General features: G+C 37.0%; 1 protein-coding gene across 1 annotated transcript in view; it reads left to right on the top strand.

Moving 5' to 3' along the window:
• The window catches only part of STX18 (syntaxin 18), a 68,802-nt gene extending 47,903 nt beyond the window's left edge, over positions 1–20,899 (top strand). Inside the window, exons 3-11 of the mRNA XM_059817752.1 lie at positions 348–463; positions 1,588–1,665; positions 1,769–1,835; positions 5,501–5,616; positions 10,098–10,186; positions 18,117–18,175; positions 19,009–19,078; positions 19,627–19,707; positions 20,785–20,899. Of these exons, the coding sequence (XP_059673735.1) occupies positions 348–463; positions 1,588–1,665; positions 1,769–1,835; positions 5,501–5,616; positions 10,098–10,186; positions 18,117–18,175; positions 19,009–19,078; positions 19,627–19,707; positions 20,785–20,880 (772 nt within the window). The 3' untranslated portion in view covers positions 20,881–20,899. The remainder of the gene's footprint in view (positions 1–347; positions 464–1,587; positions 1,666–1,768; positions 1,836–5,500; positions 5,617–10,097; positions 10,187–18,116; positions 18,176–19,008; positions 19,079–19,626; positions 19,708–20,784) is intronic.
• The last annotated feature ends 474 nt before the right edge of the window (positions 20,900–21,373 follow it).

A 21,373-nucleotide genomic window follows, 5' to 3' on the forward strand; every position in this document is an offset into this window, starting at 1 on the left:
GTTTTCATGGTTTTAGACTTGAAATATGCCTCACTGAAATAAATACTGAGGCTAATGATATATTTTTCTCCTTGTTTAGTCAGTATTTGATTGTGTACGAGATGATAGCATATATTGCTTTTTCTACACCTTTTACTAGTCAAAAAATGTTTTAAAAAAACCTCTCAGCTTTATAGAGGTGGCATTTTTATCGGTGATGGTTATTGTACTTTTTACTTCTTTTTCTGTGAAAATCAGTGTTGCAGAAAAGCTTCTGTGGAGATGGTGAGTGGGAAGAAGGTCTAAAATGTGTACTTGTAGATTTTATGTTAGGGATTTCTTAACTGACAATTTGTGTTGTTTCTCAGCCATATTATGTCTGAATATGTGAGGATGACAGATACAGAGCGTGATCAGATAGATCAAGATGCTCAGATATTTATGAGGACATGTGCCGATGCCATTCATCAGTTGAGAACAGAAGGTAAACTGAGCAACTCTTCAATGTTTTTTCTTAGTTATTGGTAAAGGCTAATATAATGCTGAATATTGGATGGTGAACCCGAAATGCTTTTGGAAAGGGATTGGTGAAGTCTCATTGCCTTTTTGTTTGCATGTGTGTACTCCCACTGACTGATTACTACTGTACTTAATTTTCATTAATGTTAGTGGAAGGAGAAGCCAGAGCATAGAATTTTATTTATTTGTTCAAATGCATTAATTAGGAAGTGTAAAAAAGATAGTCTTAAATATTTACTACTTCAATAGTAGTTTAGTACTGTGGTATAGAGGCCTGAACAAAGCTCGCTAAATTCAATGGTTGTCTCTTTCTAGCTTGTCCACCTGTAAGGTGTTACAAGTATAAGCTCTCCAAGTTTGAGATAATTAATTCACTTTAACAGAATCCTGGTAAAGTAACAGCATTTTTGACAACTTGAGTATGGGATCATACCTTTACAACACGATCTTATGAATGTTGTAGAGAGAACTTCTGTTTCGCCATTTTCAAGTTGACTAGCTGTATGTGTTTGTTTTATCAATATACCAAAGATTTTCATCAGCTTTGAAATGCCATCTAAACATAGCTGTAACGTTATTCAGAATCACTGAAAGCCAGTCATGCATGAGAATTATATAGTAGCAAAATAACAAATATTAATATATCTGAATTAAAAGGATACTTGACATAATAAATCCCAAAGATTTCCACATAGTCTAGACACTGGAGAATTTAAAATGTTAAAAGTTCAACAATATTTTAAGCAAGTTAAATCTCTAGATCTGTTTTGCTATGCTTAGCTTGGTGACATCTATTCTTGTTTAGGCATTTAATTGACATAACATGACTCAGTGGCATATATAACAATTCAATAACATAAATATTCTAAGACACTAGTTATTTTCAGCTTTTGGTTTGTTGTAATGATTTGCTGTTTTACAGAACCTATATTTAAATATAGCTATGTTTAAAATAAATACTAATATATAACATATATTCAAAAGGCTATTAACATTTTATATAACTTGCGTATCAACTGAAAATGCAAACTTTTGTGCAATTCAGTAAAAAGTTAAAAGATTGTCTTATATTTTTCTTTTGTATTTCAGCACACAAGGGTGTCCAGTCTACTCAGGTAAAGGAGCACAGAACAGCTGTCTTGGACTTCATTGAAGATTACTTAAAAAGTACTTAGTATTTATTGAATGGTTAAAAATGAATGATTGTATTTTCCAAGAAAGAAATCGTGCTCTTCTAACCTGAAGTTTTGTTTACTGCTGTCTTGAACAGGAGTGTGTAAGCTGTATTCTGAACAAAGAGCCATCCGAGTTAAGCGAGTCATAGATAAGAAGAGACTGTGAGTAGTGTCAAAAAAATAGTTTAACTGTGCCTTTTGTTTGTAGGACATTCAGCAAAACTATTATTCATGTTTAGATTCTAAGGAGATTGTTTTAATAGAAATCTGTCATTGGATGAGCAACTTCTGCGGTCAACAGGTGCATTCCAGGGCTCTTTCACACTTCTGGCATGTGAAGTTAAGTCTGTAAATAGCAGAGTGCCAATATAGTGTTGCACTTCTCATTTATGTAAATGATTAAAGCACCAAATCAGTGAAATATGGGTTAATAAACCTGTTGGACTTCTACAAATGCAACAAAGTATTTTTGTGTGTCCCATTAAGTAATATTCTGCATAACATAATTTAGAATTAAATCCTGCACATTGGTAATATGTCTTGAAGATGCTGTTTAGGATACTGTCTGTTTAGGTGCAAGAGATGTTCACTTCTCTTTCCCATTCTCATTTTCTTTTTTTTTTGGTCTTTTTTTCTCTCTCTCTTTTTTTTTTTTTTTAATAAGCCACTATCTTTCTGCTAAAGCAAGTGATCATGTTGTGAATAAATGCTATTTGTCTTCTTGACAAGTAGAAACATAATTGAAATAAAAATCTTGAATGTAGCTTCTTAACTGAAACAAAAGAATTTCTGCTTCCTGTCGTGGCATACATTCAGGCTGCTAATGTAGAGGTGAAAATGTCTCGGAGAAGTTAAAGATGATGTGCTTGCTGGCTTTTTGGTCTGGTTTGGTTTTTTTCAGTCAAGTATCAAAAAATATACTTTTTCATTTCCTTTTTCTGCACACTCCCAGGTGTAAGAATGACAGGGAGAATGAACAGGTTTGCAATTTATTTAATGCCTGAAAGGCTTTTCATGTCTTCTTAATCTGCATTTTTTGAATTCTAACCTTAAGTTCTGTTATGTCCATTTTAATTTAAAAATAACAAATTCTAGAACGTACACATCAATAAATAAATTCTTGAGTGTTTTTCCAAGACTTGATGCTGCTTTATCAGTTTGGTGTTTGGCTCAATCTGCTACTTTCATGTTTTTAAAAGTCCGTAAGTACGTTTTATTCGGAGTGTTTCAGCATGATTAAGCATAATTAGATTCACTCAAATTTATTCTCCTGAGACATAAATAGTAGTACAAGCCAAAACCAAGTAAACAAAATACCCCAAACCAGTTCTGAAATTTGGTAAGAAGTAATGAGAGAAAAGTAAGGCATTGGTATTTTTCTAACTCCCATAACTTTTCAGAAAAAACATACAGAAACAAACTGTGTGATATTTTTCGTGTGTAAAAATACATAAACTTATGAGTATTCTTACACTAAAGAAATTCAAAGAAAGATAGCATGGTTCCTGCAGTTATAGAATTGGCTAGCAAATACTAGCTCTTCTGTTTGTTTTACATTATTTACATTATTGTTTCCATGTGAAATCCCAGGTTCAAGATTTCTCAGATGACTAAACAGAGGAAACAACTCAATTTGATGTATGCTAAACATGGAGCAATGAAAGAGCTATTTCAGAAGTTAGAATACCACTTAAATAATGAGCAATAAGGCATTAAAAATAATCCAGAAGATGCAGTCTTTTTATGTAATACTGGAGGATACCTCTTTGCCTCTTTTTACGGATGTAAGAACTCGAAAACAAATGTTGACCAGGTGGAGTCTGTATGCATTGTGGATGTGATGTTATGGCTAAATTGTCATTTAAATTAAAATTAAATTTAAATAAATCACAGGGCATAAACCGATCTTTATGATGACTTGAAGAACAATTGTCTTTTTTCATATGCTTTCAACTAGTTGATTCGTAATTTCCCCAAGGATTTCGGCAAACGTTTTATGTGATAATGTTTTCCATCACTTGAAAGAACTAGGTGTTCTTTCAATAGTGTATCCCAGGCATTTTGTTCGTTTTTCATTGAAAACGTCATACATTAGCATACTGTGCAAAGTAAGGACAGCAAACAATAAAGGAATACATTTCTTTAAATTAATCCTAGTGCAGATCTTCTTTCCTGCAATTTAGTCAACTTAAAATATGTGCGTGTCAGAAAATACTGAAATTTTTGCAGTAGAAATATACTTCATCTTTATATTGATAAACATCCTAAGCTCTTCAACAAATTGCCTGTGTTATACTTTTCGTACATAAGTTGCCTTTATGTATTAACTCATAGTTTTTGATTAAAAAGTTCTGCTGATTACATAGGACTAGTTCCCCAGAATGAAAAGCTGAGAAATAGAAGCACAAGCAGCTTTTTCTGTAAAGGTACTTGGTTGTGATTTTCAGGTTTTATGTTTATTGGTATTCAAAATTATATTTCATTTCAATTTTAAACTTATTTTTCCATTAGAATATCTTGTGAATTATGTATGCAATTATTCAGATGAAGCTGATATTTCTATTATCTGGGGAATTGAATTTATTAGTATCATAACTGTTCTTTTGAACTGCATGGTCATCCAGATAAGTCTTTTTTCCTCATTATTAGGCAAGTCTGGGACTTGAGAGGGAGGAGATGAGAGGAGTTCTTTTTTGTAAAATTACGAAAAGCCCAGTACTTGCAGAGTCTCTAGAACTAAGAAAGGTTCCCTGATACTGTTTTTTCTTGTTAAAATAACATAGTTACTCAGTGATGACTAATGCATTATATTCTGTTTTTCTCAGAATTTTCTAATTATGGGTTAGAATTTAGACACAATACAAAGAAGGAAAGGAACACAAAATGCAACACCTTCTGTTAAGCAGCAGGGGAAGATTGCAGATCATAATGAGATTAACTGTTGATTATATTTGAGAAGGGAGGAAGTGATGAAGGTGGCACAGCAGGTGATTCAGCCCATTGCTTTTTCATGTTTTGTTCGTTAGCTTCTCTAACAGCATAATTGCTAAGCACTTAACTGTCTACTACGTAGCAGTTTCAGAATTAATTGTAGATGACAATAAACCACAGAAGTTTACTGGAAAAAGTATGTTGCCACTAATTTTAAACTTTTTTTGGTGCCACAGTGAAACATACTTGGCAAGTACTTAATATATAATCACTGAATTTTTTGCATTGCCTTTGTATTAAAATTACATAGCAGGTACTTAAATGTAGTATATATCTATCCACTGCATGCGTTTTTTCTTTTCCTTGCTTCTAAATGGTCTGTTGTGTCTTTTGACAGACAAGGTAAGGATCACTTTCATCATGGTTTCATCATTTTCTTACTTTTCCTTTACTACAATTGACAAGATAAAGTAAAATTGTAATTATATTTGAAAAAATAAAGTAGTGGTGTTGGCTGTTGCTACTAAAAAGAATTTTCGGTGTGACCAGAATGTTGGTTGGTTGGTTGTTTTTTTAAAAATATATATATATTTTAATACACTGGATTTTTGAAAGGAAGTTTAATAAAATGTCTGGTTTTATGCTATAGCCTTCAAAATTCTCCTGAACTCTGAACATGTAATGTGTTTTCTTCAGGAATACTATTCGTGCTTTCTTTGCTTTTGTAATAATATTTCAGTGAAAGCTGCTAAGTACATTTTGTATCTTGACTGGGAAATCTTTAATGTGAAGTTTGCAAGAGTTAAAGTGTCGAATTTAATAATCTGTGGTTGTTCTCATTTTAGAGAAATTCAGCTGTGTAGTATCAGTTAAATTATAGGCTCTTGTGCTTGTAGGTCCAGACTTGAACCTGAGCAGAGCACCATGTCCAAAGCACCTCCTTCCCCTGAAAAATCTTCACAGAGTCCTTTAGATGATTCTGAAGAAAAACTTTCTGCTGAGGAAAGCAAAGGTAAAAATAAAACGTAGTTATATTTTACTTTTTGTGGCAAGGCCTGTCTGGTCAATAGTACTTCCTTCACGTTACAAGAGCTTGTTCCTGTGACTCGCACCTTTTCTATTTTCATCTTCCCTGAGTTAATCAGGCTTTTGTGAAGCACATTGTGAGACTGAGGAAGCAAAATCTTAAACTTTTTGACATGCTTTTTCCAACCAGCCAAAAAAGTATTATGCCTTGCTGGATTTCTCATTCTCTCAACAAGCTCTGTGTGAACTCTTGCCTTTTTATCAACATCCATCTACTTACGCATCTTCTGAGACCTGTGTGATTTTTCCACATTCCTTTCACTGATGGCAGGGAATTGGAAAATCGCTCAAAGACTTTCTGGGAACATTTTCTAGTTTTTAAGCACAGGTACCTTGAGTTGGACACATCTAGAGTAGGAACTTGAAGGTATAATATGCTCATAGAGGGGAGGTTACCGGCTGGCCAGATCCAGTAGTTTTGGGGATGTTCTTCTCCACAGCATTGAGTTTCCCTGCTGGAAGGATTGCATCTCATCTTTCGGTGGACAGGAGATATCTAGAAGTCCAAAACAGTATCTCTGACCCCAGGGTCATTTCAGCTGGTGCTGTTCTTGACCGGACTTGTGAACATTGCTTCTGATTCCTTGGTGGCCTGCTTCTGAGGCCGGGAGATGTAGTCCCTTCTCTTAGCTGTTTTGGTCTGTCCTGGGATGTGTACACTGGCAGAACTTTGTTGAAAAGTGCCTTTTGGAGTACCACCACTATGCAGGTAATTTCAGGTTGCATACCTAAAGAGAAATCTTGTTTCTGTGATTCTAGAGTTGCTTTCCCTGCATTGAATTCTCCTGCTTGTGCTGTCTAGAGGAGTCCAAGGTACCCTGTGATTTACAGCGTGAAAATTATTTTTGGAGAGAAACAGAAACTGTATGAAATGTGACATTACATTAGGGTAATACTTCATCAAAGAAGAAATGCACTGGATGGCCATATTATTCTGATAATCAGTTACTGTTTCTTTGGTGATTTTTATTAGAAGAGTAAAGTTCCTCTGGTTGGTGACTTTAGAGCCATACAAAGGGTGGATTCATGTGAAGTGGGTACTCCATTTCTGGATGAAGACTCTAATACTGAATTACATCATGGTGCACGAACAGTTTCGTTTTCTGATACAGCATTGCTTATCTTCCTAACCAGTTTGTACTTCTGCAGCCCTATCAGTATGCTTCCCCCACCCCCAACACTGAATTTATTTTAAGAAGTAAAGGTTTTGATTATGTGTCGTTTCTAGCACTTACTATGTTTTTATAGTATGTCTTAAGTGATGCAGCACACAGGCACATAGATGAGTTTCATCTTAACGCGTTATCAGTGTTCTGCAGCTGTGGGCTAATGCCAGCAGAGAAGCAGCAGCGTAGTAGCATCTTCGTTGCCTTGGGGTCTTTTCTTGTTACTGAATGTCTCCGCAGTCTCTGAAAGTGTGCACTTGCACCACATACTGTCGTTACAATTTTTAGCTCCAAAAATCTGTGCCACAGCATGGAAAATGCTGTTCTTTGGTTGCCTTGGACACAGCAAACCACTGCAATAAACAGAAATGAAGCTTTGTTTCTTGCATGTTAATTTTGATTGCTCCAGTTTTCACTTTTATTAGTTTATGCTTTAATTTTTTCTAAGAAATTAGGGGTCCCGTCACCTAAGTGATGCTGACGCAGTACTTATGAGGGATTGCTGACTAGTCTTTGAGAAGACTATGAAATTCGTATATCAAAATAAATCTGTCTGAAACAGTTTGTAAATGCACACAGCCTTTGATTCCTCACGTAAGTGTTGGTTGCTGCTGCTTATAGAAATGAGCCTTCCAGACTTCGCTGGTAGGTGGTTGTCGAAGCGTGGGAATAGCATGAACAAGACAACTAGGAAACAAGAAGCTCAGTTTAAATCTTGTAGCCTTTGATAATTTTTTCTTTTTACAAGTAACTTCAAATTTTTAAGAAACTGAAGAAATTATCATGGTTAGAAATAAACTGTTTCATCCTCAGGATGTTGGTGGTTTAGAGAATGGTGATAATTTGTGTTTATGAATTAGCCATCATAAGTGTGCCTGGGTCCCTTGTGTAAATATCTCAGCTGTAAAGGTAGTTCTTCTGAGAGCAGCCTGTGGTCCTGTCCTTAAACTGAACATTATGATGAACAGCTGAATGTCCTACTGGCATGTGGAAGCCCCCACAACTTGGGTTTTGTCTGTTTTTTTTGGCAGAAAGCAGAGCAAAATGTGATTACTTTTGTTTGGAGGCAAAGCACCTGTTTGCGTTAGAATTATACTGGACATGCCTCATGGTAGGAAAATAGTCTCTCTGAAGATTGCTTTTATATCCTGACAGTATTTATTTGCATATTACAAATTTGACATTTAGTTTATGGAAATAAATGTAAATAATGAGTAGCTTTTGAACTGGTCCACAAGCTTAGCAGCTGTCTCCTTTCAGCATGGAAAAGGGTTCAGAGGATTTGATCATTACTTTGTATCTCCATCATGCGTTAACTACTTCTCTTTCTGCAAAAGAAATGTAATTTGGCTTTTTCTGGATGATTTGTAGAAAAGCATTAATGTCAGCTCCATGAAAGCTGCAGAACAACTTTCCCAGAAGCCAGAAACATACCGCGGTGACAGGAGTAACCCTGGGGAGACAGTGTTTCTCACTTACCTCTTACAGTATCTGCTTGTTAGCAATCACATTGGATACAGGTGCTGTTTTTTTAACAGTGCCTGAAAGTAATTGGTTCCTCTGGGATAAAATAGGAATATACCTCATTTCTTGGCTCCATAAACTAATTATCTTCTTTTCTTTTAATCCAGTAAATAATTCATTATAATTTTGATATAATGTAAATACATTGATTACCTAAACAAGTAAGTTTTGTGTTTCTGTGAAATAGACTTGAAATACTGATAATACCCCATGGAAAACAGAGTTGAATCATTTCTGAACAATCTTCAAAGATATTCTTGGCTTTATTTCTTATTACTTGTAAGAAAGAACAGATCTATTTTTGGTTTTGGGTTGTGGTTTTTTTGGGTTTTTTTTGTTTTTTTAAATTTGCTATATTCCTTATCCACATCCCTCATTTGTAACACTGTCATTGTTTGTACATCCTGGTTTGGTTGTTGGGTAGCAAAATATACATTTATAAATGAGACTTACACAACAATACTCTTATAATATTTATTTTTCAAGAGTTTTCACAAATATTATAATGAAAGATAAAGGGGGAAATTTCTGCTTATAATCTTTTTCAGAGGCTTCCCAAGAGAAGTCAGTATTTGAATGATGATGCATCAGTGCTGCTTATGCAGTTGAAAAGAATTAGGCTTAGAAGGTTATAACAAAACAAATGAAAATACTTATAAATGCCTGAAAAATTGACTGGGATAAATAGGAAGTCTGAAATCTATGGGAATAGTAAAAACCAAATCTTTCTGTATTTTAATTTGCAACCCGCATCTGATAAATCAAAGCAGGTTCAGCTTTGTTCCATTGTGAGGTGGTGTAAATCTCTTTTTTGCGTTTTGTAAAAATGTCACAGCCAGTGGGGAGAAGAGAGGCCTTCTCCAGAGTGCAGTCTTAGCATTAGGATTTTAAACACTGATGCTAGAACAGCTTCAGAAACAGTGGGTTCCTGTAGCACAGTTTCTTTTCTTTCCCTTTCTAATTTCTCCATCTATAATCAGAAGTATATAATTAAGCCTAAAAATAAATCTTCTAGAAGGGAGTATCTCAGAAATAGCTGTTCAAGATCTTTTATGCCCAACTCCTGCTAAAGATTTCTGCAGATGATTAGCTTTGATTAAAGGGGAAGTACTACTGAAATCAATGAAGCAGCTATGATGTGTAAGGGTTAGTTTGTGGAATCAGATTTGATTCCTGTTATATGCAGGAAGACCCCTTGCACAGCATGCTGTAAGATTTGCACTGTAATATGCAGTTTGAACAGCATGAGGAAGTAGAGTTTGTCCTGTGAACTTTGCTCAAAATGTCTTTAAGATTCTGGTTTTTGTTTTTGGAATGAGGAATTGGTTGTTCTGTCAAGTCTCGCTGGAAGATAATAGCTTGCATATAGACTGTCATTTTGAAAATTGCATGTTTTCTTCTGTTAAAAGACAATGCTACAGTATTTTGTGCCCTAACAAGTCTTAGTATATTGTGAGTTGTTTCACATCCTTCACTGTCAATGTATTAGTGCAACTCCTCGTAGTTCACAAAATTAAACATAATGCATAGACTTTTGTCTCAGTTCAGAAGTTAAAGGTTATTGGTGTAATTTTGTGCTGTAAATAGAGGGTGAATCTCAGTTAATGACAAATGAGAGGTAACAATTCCATCAGCATTCTGAAACGGATGAAAAATTATTTTCACTTTACTATTCAGTGTCCTGCATTATCTCAAGTGTTTGGTGGTTCTTTTACAGACAGGAATCTGCCTGATGCCCAAAATAACCTTGGATTATGGGGGGACGGCAAAGGTGAAGATGAGCTATCACCTGAAGAAATACAAAAAGTAAGTATATCTCCTGTCTTTTTGTCCATTTTATTATATTTTCTGCTGTATTCATATGTGTTAAAAAAGTACAGATTCACCCAAATTCATCGTCAACTTTAGTTTTATGCAGAATAATGCCATAACAAGATATACTTTTTGCACATGGCTTCCTGGTTCTTCTGGTAGCAGCTAGTATTTAAAGTTGCTACAAAATACTTACATGGAGCCATGAAGTTAGTAACAACTATTTTTCAACAACTGAAATGAAAATTGTTTTTAAAATTACAATTATGAATTGCTTTTTTGGTCAGGAAATGATAGAAGTCAAGGCAACATCAGAACAAGCATTATGAAACTTCTGAAAGAATAAAGTGTTGTCCATTTTTTTACTTGAACTATTTCTAGAACACACCTTAAATAGTTATATTATTTAAGTATAACTATGAATTTATGCTTCATTTTATTGCTTTTTATTTTTTTTGGATTATCACAAGCTGATTGGTTTACTGGAAGGAGTAACTACAAGCTTTCTGTCACAACAGAATTGCATGAATTTTACCTTTTCTGCATTTCCCTATTATCAGTACGTTTATGTATTGTTTGATCCAATTCTGCTTACAGTTGAACTGATATACTACAAAATTTCTGACATAGGTATGATTGCTGGCAACCTATCTGTTAGACTTTTTGATATTCCTAAAATTTATCATTTTGAGCATGGCTCAAAATTCTTAGAAAACCTCTCTACATTAGCACATGTTGCCTTGTTTTATATAAAGAAAGAAAAACTGATTTATGAGTAGCCAGTAGATGTGCAGTTTTCAAAATGGTGAGCTTTACTAAGGCAAAGGGCTGCTGCAGTATGAGTATGTGAAGCTTCCTTGGCAGTGATTAGAGATGTTCGCAAACATAATATGCATCACTCTTCCTGTCAGAGATGAGTAAGTTGTACATAATTACGGTATGGTTTGTCAAAGAGAAAAGGTTCTTCAGATGCTGCTCTTGATGCTTTCACGTTCTTCTTGAGTGCCAGTCTGAAATCTGAAGGCTTACTTCTGCTTTCTGTTTTCTTTTTAAAGAGAATTCTTTACATATTTTCATTCTTCTGTGTTTAGGCACATTATTAGCCCCCTTACTGTAAGCTTCCGGAGGATCAGGAGGAAACAAGCATCAGAGGTGATAGCTCTCACAGGGCTTACTAATAACTGTCTACTAAATGTTGGATTGCTTTTTGTAGGCCTCACACTGTAATTAAGTTTTAAACATGTTACATCCCTTGCCATGGTACTTTGGGAATAAATAGATTTTTTTTCATTAAATCCTTTTATACTTTTTAGTGTAAGGATCCAGATACCTCACAACTTAGATGAGTTGCTGGAGTCTGAGTTTTGTTCTATTTCTGTTATCAAGACTGAAGAAAGATAAACGTCTTAAAATGCTGATTTTTGCCCACCGAGGATTTGAATTTTTCCGTGGAATAAGTTCTCTTTATTGACTTTGAGGGGGAGTGATTCCAGGCCTAAGTAAGAGGAAAAATCTATGTTCATAGTCTAATGCTTTGAAGGATTTCTAGACTCCTAGATCTCCAGTCCTAAACTGCTTCTTATTGGGCATTTGGACAGCTCTTCCTAGAGGAGACCCAACAGATGTTTTTTAAAAATCCATTATTATTCTTTACCCATTCAGAGCCTTCCTGTGCTATGCTTTTTTTTTATTGTTACATATTTTTTAAACTTTTACTGGTTGTTTTACACTGATTTACTTCTGTTGTCCTTTGAGGAGTTGCACTTCCTGTGAAAAGGGGTATAAAAATAGCACTGATGCTCCAAATTAAATAAACTTTTAGCTCAGACATACTATAATACATCGTTATTCTTAGCTTACACAGTTCTACCTATAGTTTGCGAGAAAATTTATAGTATATAACAGTGCCTTGATGTCAGTGCCATGATTAAGCCAAGAAAAATTACTTGGGCTGGAAACCTTAGATCTCGGCTCTAAGTTTCTCAGTCTGCTTGATGTGAAGAGAGAGACAAATTTACTAGTCTGTTTAGAGAAGCGGAAGATCAAAATGCTACCAAAATAAAAATAACATACCTTGACATCCTATATACATTAATACACTGAAATATTATTACTGCTCTTGTGCCATAGTTTATTCTTAAAATTCCATGCGTGAATTTACATTTAAAATTTTTTTTGTTATGTACTGTCAGTACTTGTGTGCTAGTCCTGATACTAGGAAACTAAAATTGAAAAAAAACATACGAAGGGAAGTTACCACTAGAACAGCCTCCTTTCTGCTTATAACTTATTCTGAGTTTTGCAGAAAGCTGTTTCTGAGCTGAATGTCTGCATCTCCTGCTGAATCTTGCTGTGGTTCTGATCTCACCCAGAGCTGTTTCCCTCCTCTTGTGCCTCACTGCAGGCTGACAACATGACCACCAGTAGTCAGGGCTGCCTGTATCTCAGCTTCTCCCACTGACTACGAGTTTATGCTTCTGGCACGGTTGTGGAAAAATACAGGCTTGCTTTCTACCTCTCCTAAAAATTAACAACCACCAGTTACTTCCATGTTATGCCTTGGAAGGAGTCTACATTTGTTATGATTGAAAAGAAGAGTGAGTCAGCATTCATGGTGGTGTTAATACAGACATATTTTTCTTTCTCCACCAAGTTGTCAAGTAGAAAGTAAGCTGATTGTTTCTAGTTATAGTTAATACCCCCCAGTGAGGGTCATTTCTTGTCAGGTAGTTTTTTTACTGTTGGATTGGATTACATATTACTGGAGTTGTCAAACTGTAATCAGAGAATTGTATATTTGTGTAATACATGTATGTGCAGAGCAGGGTTTCAAATGTAAACGTTGCCACTAGTATGTTGATGCTCATGCTCAGAGCTGAAGAGCTGAGCAAGCCATTGCTCTGTTCTGTGGACCTAATTTTTTTTTTTTTTTAGGGTTTGGGGTTTTTGTTTTATGAACACTATAGTTAGCTACTTTACAAAGACTAGGGATGTATGTGGTGACTATTCCCCAGCGAAACTGCTCTTTCGGTGCATGTTTGAGGAAACTTACAGCTGAGAGTCGGCCTTTATTAGTAAAAGTTGGATACTGTATAACTTCGCTTCTAACAGACTTTAAAGTCACTGGATCCATTGTTCTAATTTTCAGGTAAATTTGGGTCCAAGGTGTAAATATAGGTGTAACTAGGAAATAATTTGAGTATTTGAATGTGCGTTGCCTTTTTCATTGCGCACATAAATCTTTCATACTAACTTGGCAATATTTAATGACTTCATTGTGCTTTTAACACAGGAATCAAAGGGTCTTTACAAACACGTAATAAACCCTCACAGCTTTAGTTAATTTATTCACTCAAAGGACAGTTAATTATTTCTCCTCTGCATTACGTTTGCTGTTACAGAGAAGTTAGTTTCTACTTTTTGAACACTTGATTTGTGAAGCATGGACCAACTGCATTTAAGTTACTCAGAAAATCCAGCAGTTCTCAGAAGAGGGTAGGTTACAGTGTAGAAACTGCTGTGTTAGTTTTAAATTGGAATGTGTTGTGTCAAATCGTACTTACCAATTCTCCATCATGGTTCTGTGATCCTTCCTGTGGGTAAAATAATGAATTAAAGCCCTATCGTATTGCTACAGCAGCAGTTTCTATCAGTATTTTACCCACAGGAGAGAGGTTTATGTTGTTCAAAATGGTTGCAGGCTGTTGTATGATTTGCACAATAAATTTCAGTTTATAACCCTGAGTACAGGTGTATTAATGGTTTTTATAGTTATTGTGAGCAGATGTCTTGTGGTGGCATTGAGTGGGGAAAAAATCTGGCTCTGCTGTTTGAGTTGTGAAGATACATACTTTTCCCTGACTATCTTTTTTTATTTGTTTTTGTCTTAAGTTCAGGTACAGTACATATAATGACTTATCTCACAGGATAAGAAAAAAGAACTGTGATTATTTCTTCTATGCATTAGGTTTTTAGACGTATCTTAAGCAGTTTGTCACATTATGCCATACTTTGGTAACAGAATCTCACTGTCATAAAAGAGGCTACTTTAATAAGCCATAAATCATTGAGCTATACTGATAGCTGGAGTTTGGTTTATGTTCCCATCATGTAAATCCCATTGTGACACACTGGTATATGATGTGTTCTGCGCTCTAACATTTGTTCAATTGACTGTTTTAGCATATTTTACCGCTGTCTGCGCCAAGCGGTCCATCAGCCATGACTTCAAATTGCAAAGATCATCTAGCAGTTTAAAAGGCAATCCATGCCAGTAGAGGGTTTTAAATATCAAAGGGACTTTTTAAAGAATACTTTCTCAAGCGGATTTGTGCTCTTTGTAAGGGATTAAAGTCATTCACTGTTTCTTTATTGAAAATTTGCCTTCTAAATTAGTTACCACCTCAGTTTTACTACGGCAGCAAAATAGGGAATTTCTGATGTTGAATATTTGTGCAGAAATACTTATCCTTACAGAAGTCAGAAAACCAATTATAGCTTGCTGGCCCCATTTAGTCACTTAAGGACCAACCAGTTGACACGGTGCTAAATCTCGTGGCTCTATTTCATTGCTCTGTTCCTTGGCTTTGTTCTGAGGTGACTCCACTAAAACCAGAGACATACAGTGGGGTAAATGTAAAGGAGTGCAGTGATGAAACGCCTTTAACCATCCGCCGCTGTGAAGTAAATATCACTGTATTAGTCAATTATGTTTTAACAAATGTTCTTGCTCTGTAGAAGGAGACACTACAGACAGCAGTGACAATGACATGTGAATGTATTGCAACGCTGGTATTTTTTTATTTAACAAAACCATTGGATCTTTAGGGTGGAAATCAGTGGGACTTGAGGGAGCTGTGCCGTATGTTCTTCTCTGTTCCCCCTCAACCCATGGGGCTGGGCTCCTTCCCCGAGGCCTCTACCCCATAGTGAAGGTGACAGCGCTTGACAGCCCTCATCCTCGTCTGTGATCTTGGACTCTCTGGAGTCCTTTAACCAGGGAGAGAGGGCTGTTCTTGCCAATCAGGTAGACGGTGAACCTCTAGTATAAAAAGAAATTTGTATTTTAAAAGAAATAAAAAATAATTTTTTCATTATTCTTGCCTATGTCAGAAGACTAAGCCTTTTTCTATGAGATTCACCGTTACCCTCCTTTAAACGTATCTGTCATTTCACACTCACTTCTGCCAGGTTAAACCTACACATTTCTGATTTTTAACACAGTAACTGTTTCCCCCTAAATCATGCAGGTTGACATTATTTTGCTGTTGGCAGAGTCAGGTACTGTTTCTCTGAGGTCCTGAAGCAAGATGAAAAATGTTATAGCACACAGTGTGGGAGACAGTAGTGATGGTGTGGGTTGTGAGAAGGAGCGAATGAAGGTGAAGGGTATGAAAGGTGGCTTGCCTTTTCTAATTTTCTTGTGTTTCTGTGTTCTCTGTGGCAGTGCAGAAGTCTTGCTCAGCTCCTGCTATCTGCCCTCCCTTAAGTCAGCCCTATCATCTGGTCCTGTGGTGGGATTCCGTTTACTAATCAGAAAAACCCAGTACCAGAAAACTTGGGAGGAAAAAGTGGTTAGTGAGCTAAAATGTCATACTGGGAAATCAGATAAGCAGCAGTGCTCGCTTAGGACTGTGTATGTGGGGAGAGAGAGGAGCAGGACAAATTCCTCAGTGGCTGCACTAGGTCTTTTTCACTGCACCCTAAGTAGTATACACACTTTATTTCTTCTCTGTATTATGAAAGTACCTGATATGGCAGAAGTTTCAACTGGAACATTCTGGATCATTTCAAGGGGTGCATACATCAGCATTTGAAGCAATGTGCACAAGGAGTTCCACAAGCTGTGTAAGGAAGATCTTAAAAGACCTGGGATAGAGGCGCTGGTGGCATGATTGGGACAGGGTGGGGGTCACAGTGTTGAGGCAAAGATTGTCACCAAACGTAGCAGTATAATAATGTTAAATTTACGTTCTGCTACAGACTGGCTCTGTGAAAGAAGCTATGGGTCAGATGAACTATATGTCATATTACAGCCACTAATTTTCATGTTGCATCTTAATGACGAACTGCGTTGCTGTTGAAACTACTTTGAAATACAGAAAGTGCTTAATTTTCAGCCATTTCAGTAGCACTGCTCTAAAAGCAAAATGCCCATTTGCCTTTCACTGATGTAACGTGACCCTCGCTGTTATCATAATTCTCTGTGATTCAGACCTTTTCCCCCTCCTTCCTTCCTTTTGGTTTTTGCACAAGATGATAGTTGTTTTCAAATATTGTGTTCTCTGGGCAACACCTCCTTTTCTTGCCAGCTTAAGCGTTGGGCATTTGCTCAGCAAGCAATTCCTATTGCACCGACTGAAAACCAAGTGTGACCTGTAAGCAGTGCTGCTCTGTTGGCGTTTTCATCTTTGACAACACACTGCTCTGTGTTAAAAAAGGGTAACAAGACCTTGCAAGGTGGCCAAGAGGACTGCTGCACTTTTACTGCTAATGGAATTGTAATGTGATTGAATTATGCCAAAATCCCAGTGTGTTATGTAGGCTAGTTCAAAATGAGATTAACAGAACTAGAACGGGACTTGCTGTCTTGCACAGCTCCAGTGTCAAACTCCTTGCATTCTGAATCCTGTTTGCTGGTACTCGCACTGCTGTGTGTATCGCTGTCAGAGGTGCGTAGCAGGTCATGTTTTCAGTAGAAATCTATATTCTGTGTGGTGTTTCTGTATAACCCTGTAGACCAGGTCTTTCCCAGCTTTGTGAGAAAAGCGCAAAGATCTAGCCAGTTGTGTCCATACCACAAAGGTCCAGCTGTTACCGAGACTTTGGCCATGTAGAATTAATTGGCAGAATACCTTGAATAAGCTTCCCCTCCCTCCCCCAAAATGGGACTTGTGACCCTTCCAATATGAGGCGCTCTGCTGTCCCTGATGGCAGGAGCATTTTGGCCAGGGCAGGCCCCAGTGCTCCCCGAGAGCATACTGCCTGGATCCCAGCGGCTGTGGGGCAGGGAGCGGTGTGCTGCAGGCCCCCCTCAGGCTTTTAACCAGCTGTAGCTGGCTGCCAGACTGCAGGAGCGAGCTCATTCAGGCACCTTGAAAATCCCAGCTCCGTCTGTCCTAATGAGTTCTTTCTAACACAGTCCTTGGGATGTGGTTTCCAATAAACTCCACTACAACATGGGATACCTTTCTCAGCTGTATTTTGGCTGTGCAGATTTTGTTTCAACAGTCAGTCATGATCACCTTGTCTGTAACGAATCCCAAATGATCTGACAGTCAAGTACCTCTAAAAGGTCAAAGCTTATTTTCCTGTATGAAGTCTTCTATTTATGCTTGTATTTGAAAAATGTAGTGCTAAAAGTGTATTTAACTGTTTCACTGATTACTCATGAGTTCTAAATGGAAGAGGTCTGCTGGAATAACTAAAGCCAATGCAAGTACTAGATGTCAAAATATTTCATATTGTAGCAAAATCTAAAAGCTCTTTTAACTTCATGCCATGGACAGTACATGGAAAATGTGAATGATAGTGCAAAGATGTCATGAAGAGAATCACATGTGTTCACAAGTATGAAAGCTTTCCCCACTCAAACTTCTAGAATAATAAAAAAGGACAGATTTCATCTACTACACTTTTCCTTACTGCAAAGTAACTTGAGCAAAATCTTCAGGTTGTTTTTTTTTTTCATTAATGTGAGGAGAATGACAAGTGTTACAGTGACTGGTTACAAATAGGCAGATTCATATTGTTCATTTAGGCCAGAATTAGTAATTCTTGAAGATCTTTTCAGTTGAGACGCATTGTAAATAACAGATTGCAAGGAAGAGTGGAAGCCAGTTGATCTGGGGTGGGGGTTGAAGAAAGTTCCCTGCGTCCAAATATGTGAACTCACGTGTGTGATTTCCTTCTTTCCTTCTTCCAGTTTGAACAGGAGAACCAGAGACTTGTTGGTGAAATGAATAATCTCTTTGATGAAGTCAGGTACAATTTTCTGTTACTTGACAGATTGCTGTGCATGCCAGTCCCATCACGTGGACAACACCCGCACACAGTGAATTTGCGGAAGGACGCCTGGCTGCGTGAATTGTAGCAGTGTGGTAGAAGGAGGGATGAAATAGGAGCGCCCAGGAAACGAACTATATGAGTTTACACATTGTGCTGTCCCCCAGTGGTTCTGGGTGACACACCAACTATCTGAAATAGTACTGCTCACGTTTGGAAGGTTTATGTTCTATCTCACTTTTTTCAAGTTTTAAAAGATCAAGTTTTCCATTCATATCGTGTTGTCTGCTGCATATGGAGAGAGCTGTAGGGGAGGTGCAATCACTGACCCCTATGCAGAGACCTGTCTTTATGGCAGAGTGGCAGTGCCCTTTTGCTCTCTGCTTGCTGTGCAGAAAACCTGAATGGCGACCTCAAGCTGGAGCTTTACTTTTGGATTATTAGTACTAGGCAAGGTGCATTCTACACTTCATTGTAGCAAACGGAAAGGGTATGTCAAAATTAACTACTCAGGGTCCACCATGGACTTTGTTGTATTCGATGAAAGAAGGAAGACAGGTGAAGCTCTGGCAGTGAGGGCTACTATCTGCAAACTTCCGGGTGGTGCGTTTCCCAGAGCTTCACCATGGGCTGGTCGTCTTCCCAGCATGAATTCTCAGCACAGTCAGCCCAAGCTATTGCTGCCTAACAGACAGGTAACAAAATAACTGTGCCGTTTCAGTAGCCTGCTTACTGGCTTGGAGAATCTGAATCTGCAGGAGCAAGAAATGTTTGCACTAGTTTCTAATGGAGTATTTATGTTTTTTGCCAAGACAAATTGAAGGAAAAGTGGTGGAAATCTCCAGATTACAAGAGATATTCACTGAAAAAGTCTTGCAGCAGGTTAGTATGATTTAATACTACAGCAGCAAATACAGCTTGATTTTTCTTGGGCGTATTTTGGTCTTGGTTGCATGCAAGACATAAACATAAGATTAATGAATCTTTGACGCAAATGTGGAGGAAAAGATTTTTGGTTTTCAAACACAAAATCAAGATATTTACTGTTGTTGGAGGGGGAATGGGAATGGAAAATGCAACATATGTTAGAATGATCCCTCTGCCTCAGAATTAGCATCCTGTTAAAAGATGCCATCAAATAATACGTTTCTGTAAGTGGTGGCACCTCTTCCAAAAGAGCTAGCAAAAATAAGACAGGTTAGATTTGATTCTAGATAAATGGGACACTTTCTATTTATCTTGGCGGTCTCTGTGTAGGCTCATACAATCACAGGTAAAGAAATTACAACTGAATTGCCTCTATACCTTTGCATCATTGCAACGAAGATGCTAATAATACCAGATTTTATTTTGAGTTCTGCTTGTTCCCTAAATCCTTAGAAGTGTTTTTTTCCTAAAATCCATCACTGTTTCTCTATTTTATTTAACAGGAAACTGATATCGACAATATCCATCAACTAGTTGTGGGTGCAACAGAGAATATCAAAGAAGGCAATGAAGACATAAGAGAGGTAATGTCTCCAAGTTGTGTTTTAAACTCACTTGTTTCTCTCAACTTTCAGTTTTGCCCAAGTGTTGCTTTAAACAGGATGTACAAGCCCATGAGCGGTACAGCTGCAGCAGGACAAACTGCACAAGTTAGCTGAGGTTCTTAGTAGTTCACGTTGCTTTTCTTGCTAACCATGATCTGAATAGCTATAAAGGTCTGCAGAAGCCTATGTGGCCTCACCTATTTTTTAAACACGAAGGTCACCTGGCGTGCATTTAAGCACGTGGGAAGTTTGTTTAAAACAAAGGGAGGATGCAGAGATGTCATCTGAGATCAGTATTCAACAACATGGCATGAACCAAAGTTATTTTTGCTTCATTTTTCACATTTGTAGGTAGATCCAAGTTTCTTAAACCACGCTCAGAAAGAGTAGAAAAAGGTGATAAATAGAAAACTTCATCACTGACATTAATGTTTGTATCACATTAAAAAAAAATAATCTATTCCCTGTGTTAATCTGAAAAATGAGAGAAAAAAAAACAGGTCCCCTGCTATATGTCGGTCTCAGTTTTGGAAAGGCGAATCCAAGAAAAATACTTGCAATATTGCTCCTTGCTCTGCTTATTCTGAGACTGAAATACACGATTGCCAGTGCTAAATCAACCTCCAGAAACAGTTGTCAGGGTTGGGATTTTTTTTTTTTAGTCTGAAGATGTTTATTAGAATGATGAAAGCCTGATTATTTCTAATCACAGAGTTTCACTTTTGGAACTTAGAACTAACCTTTAAGCATGTATGTTTTGATGTAGTTCTTAATGTTTTGGGTGTTTGGTGTTCCACTGTGCGGGATCTTGCAATTTTTTTGGTGGTTTTTTTTTTTAAATGACCGATTTTAAGACTTTGAGAAAACCTTTAGTGTGATAAATCTGAAGAGATACAGCCAACCTGACTTCAATTCACCTGAAATTAATGGCAAGTTTTGTTCTTTCTCTTGTGGGAGGGATGAGTGCAGCTAATAACAGTCATCCTGGGTTGCTATTGTTGAAATTCTACTCTGTGTTTACTGGTGATGGTAACAGAGATAACCTTCTCTTCACAGGCAATCAAAAACAATGCTGGATTTAGAGTATGGATCCTGTTCTTCCTTGTCATGTGTTCATTTTCCTTGCTTTTCCTGGACTGGTATGATAATTAAAAATATAACATTGTCTACACGCTTTGTTTGTAAGACTTCTGACTTTTTTTCCAATGGAGTGGGGTATATGGCATACCTATGTATCTTACACACTTTTTCATACTGCTATGATGGAAATATTTTCCAATAAATAAGCATGTGTATATATCCATTAGTGCAGAGGGAGCGGATAGCATTCATTTTAAATCCCTTTATCGAACATAAAACCACACTTAATCCTGCAAAGAACACAGAAATCTTCGACAGAGCTGGGAAGAAAGCTACAGGCTGGAGCAGAGCTAGCAGAATTAAAAAACCAATAATGGTTTTATCACTGTCACCCACATATCTGTGATGTTGAAAGTCCAGCTCCCAGTGTGCAGACCAGATCAAGAGAAAACTGTTACTGTCCAAAAGCATCTACACTGTCTCAGGCTTTTATTTAATTGTACCACTTCAGTACACAGTAATCATTTTGCACATGTATGACCTCTACTTCTAATCCTTTGAAGCT

This window comes from Gavia stellata, chromosome 5 (genome assembly GCF_030936135.1).
Source record: "Gavia stellata isolate bGavSte3 chromosome 5, bGavSte3.hap2, whole genome shotgun sequence".
In the NCBI taxonomy this organism is placed as follows: Eukaryota; Metazoa; Chordata; class Aves; order Gaviiformes; family Gaviidae; genus Gavia; species Gavia stellata.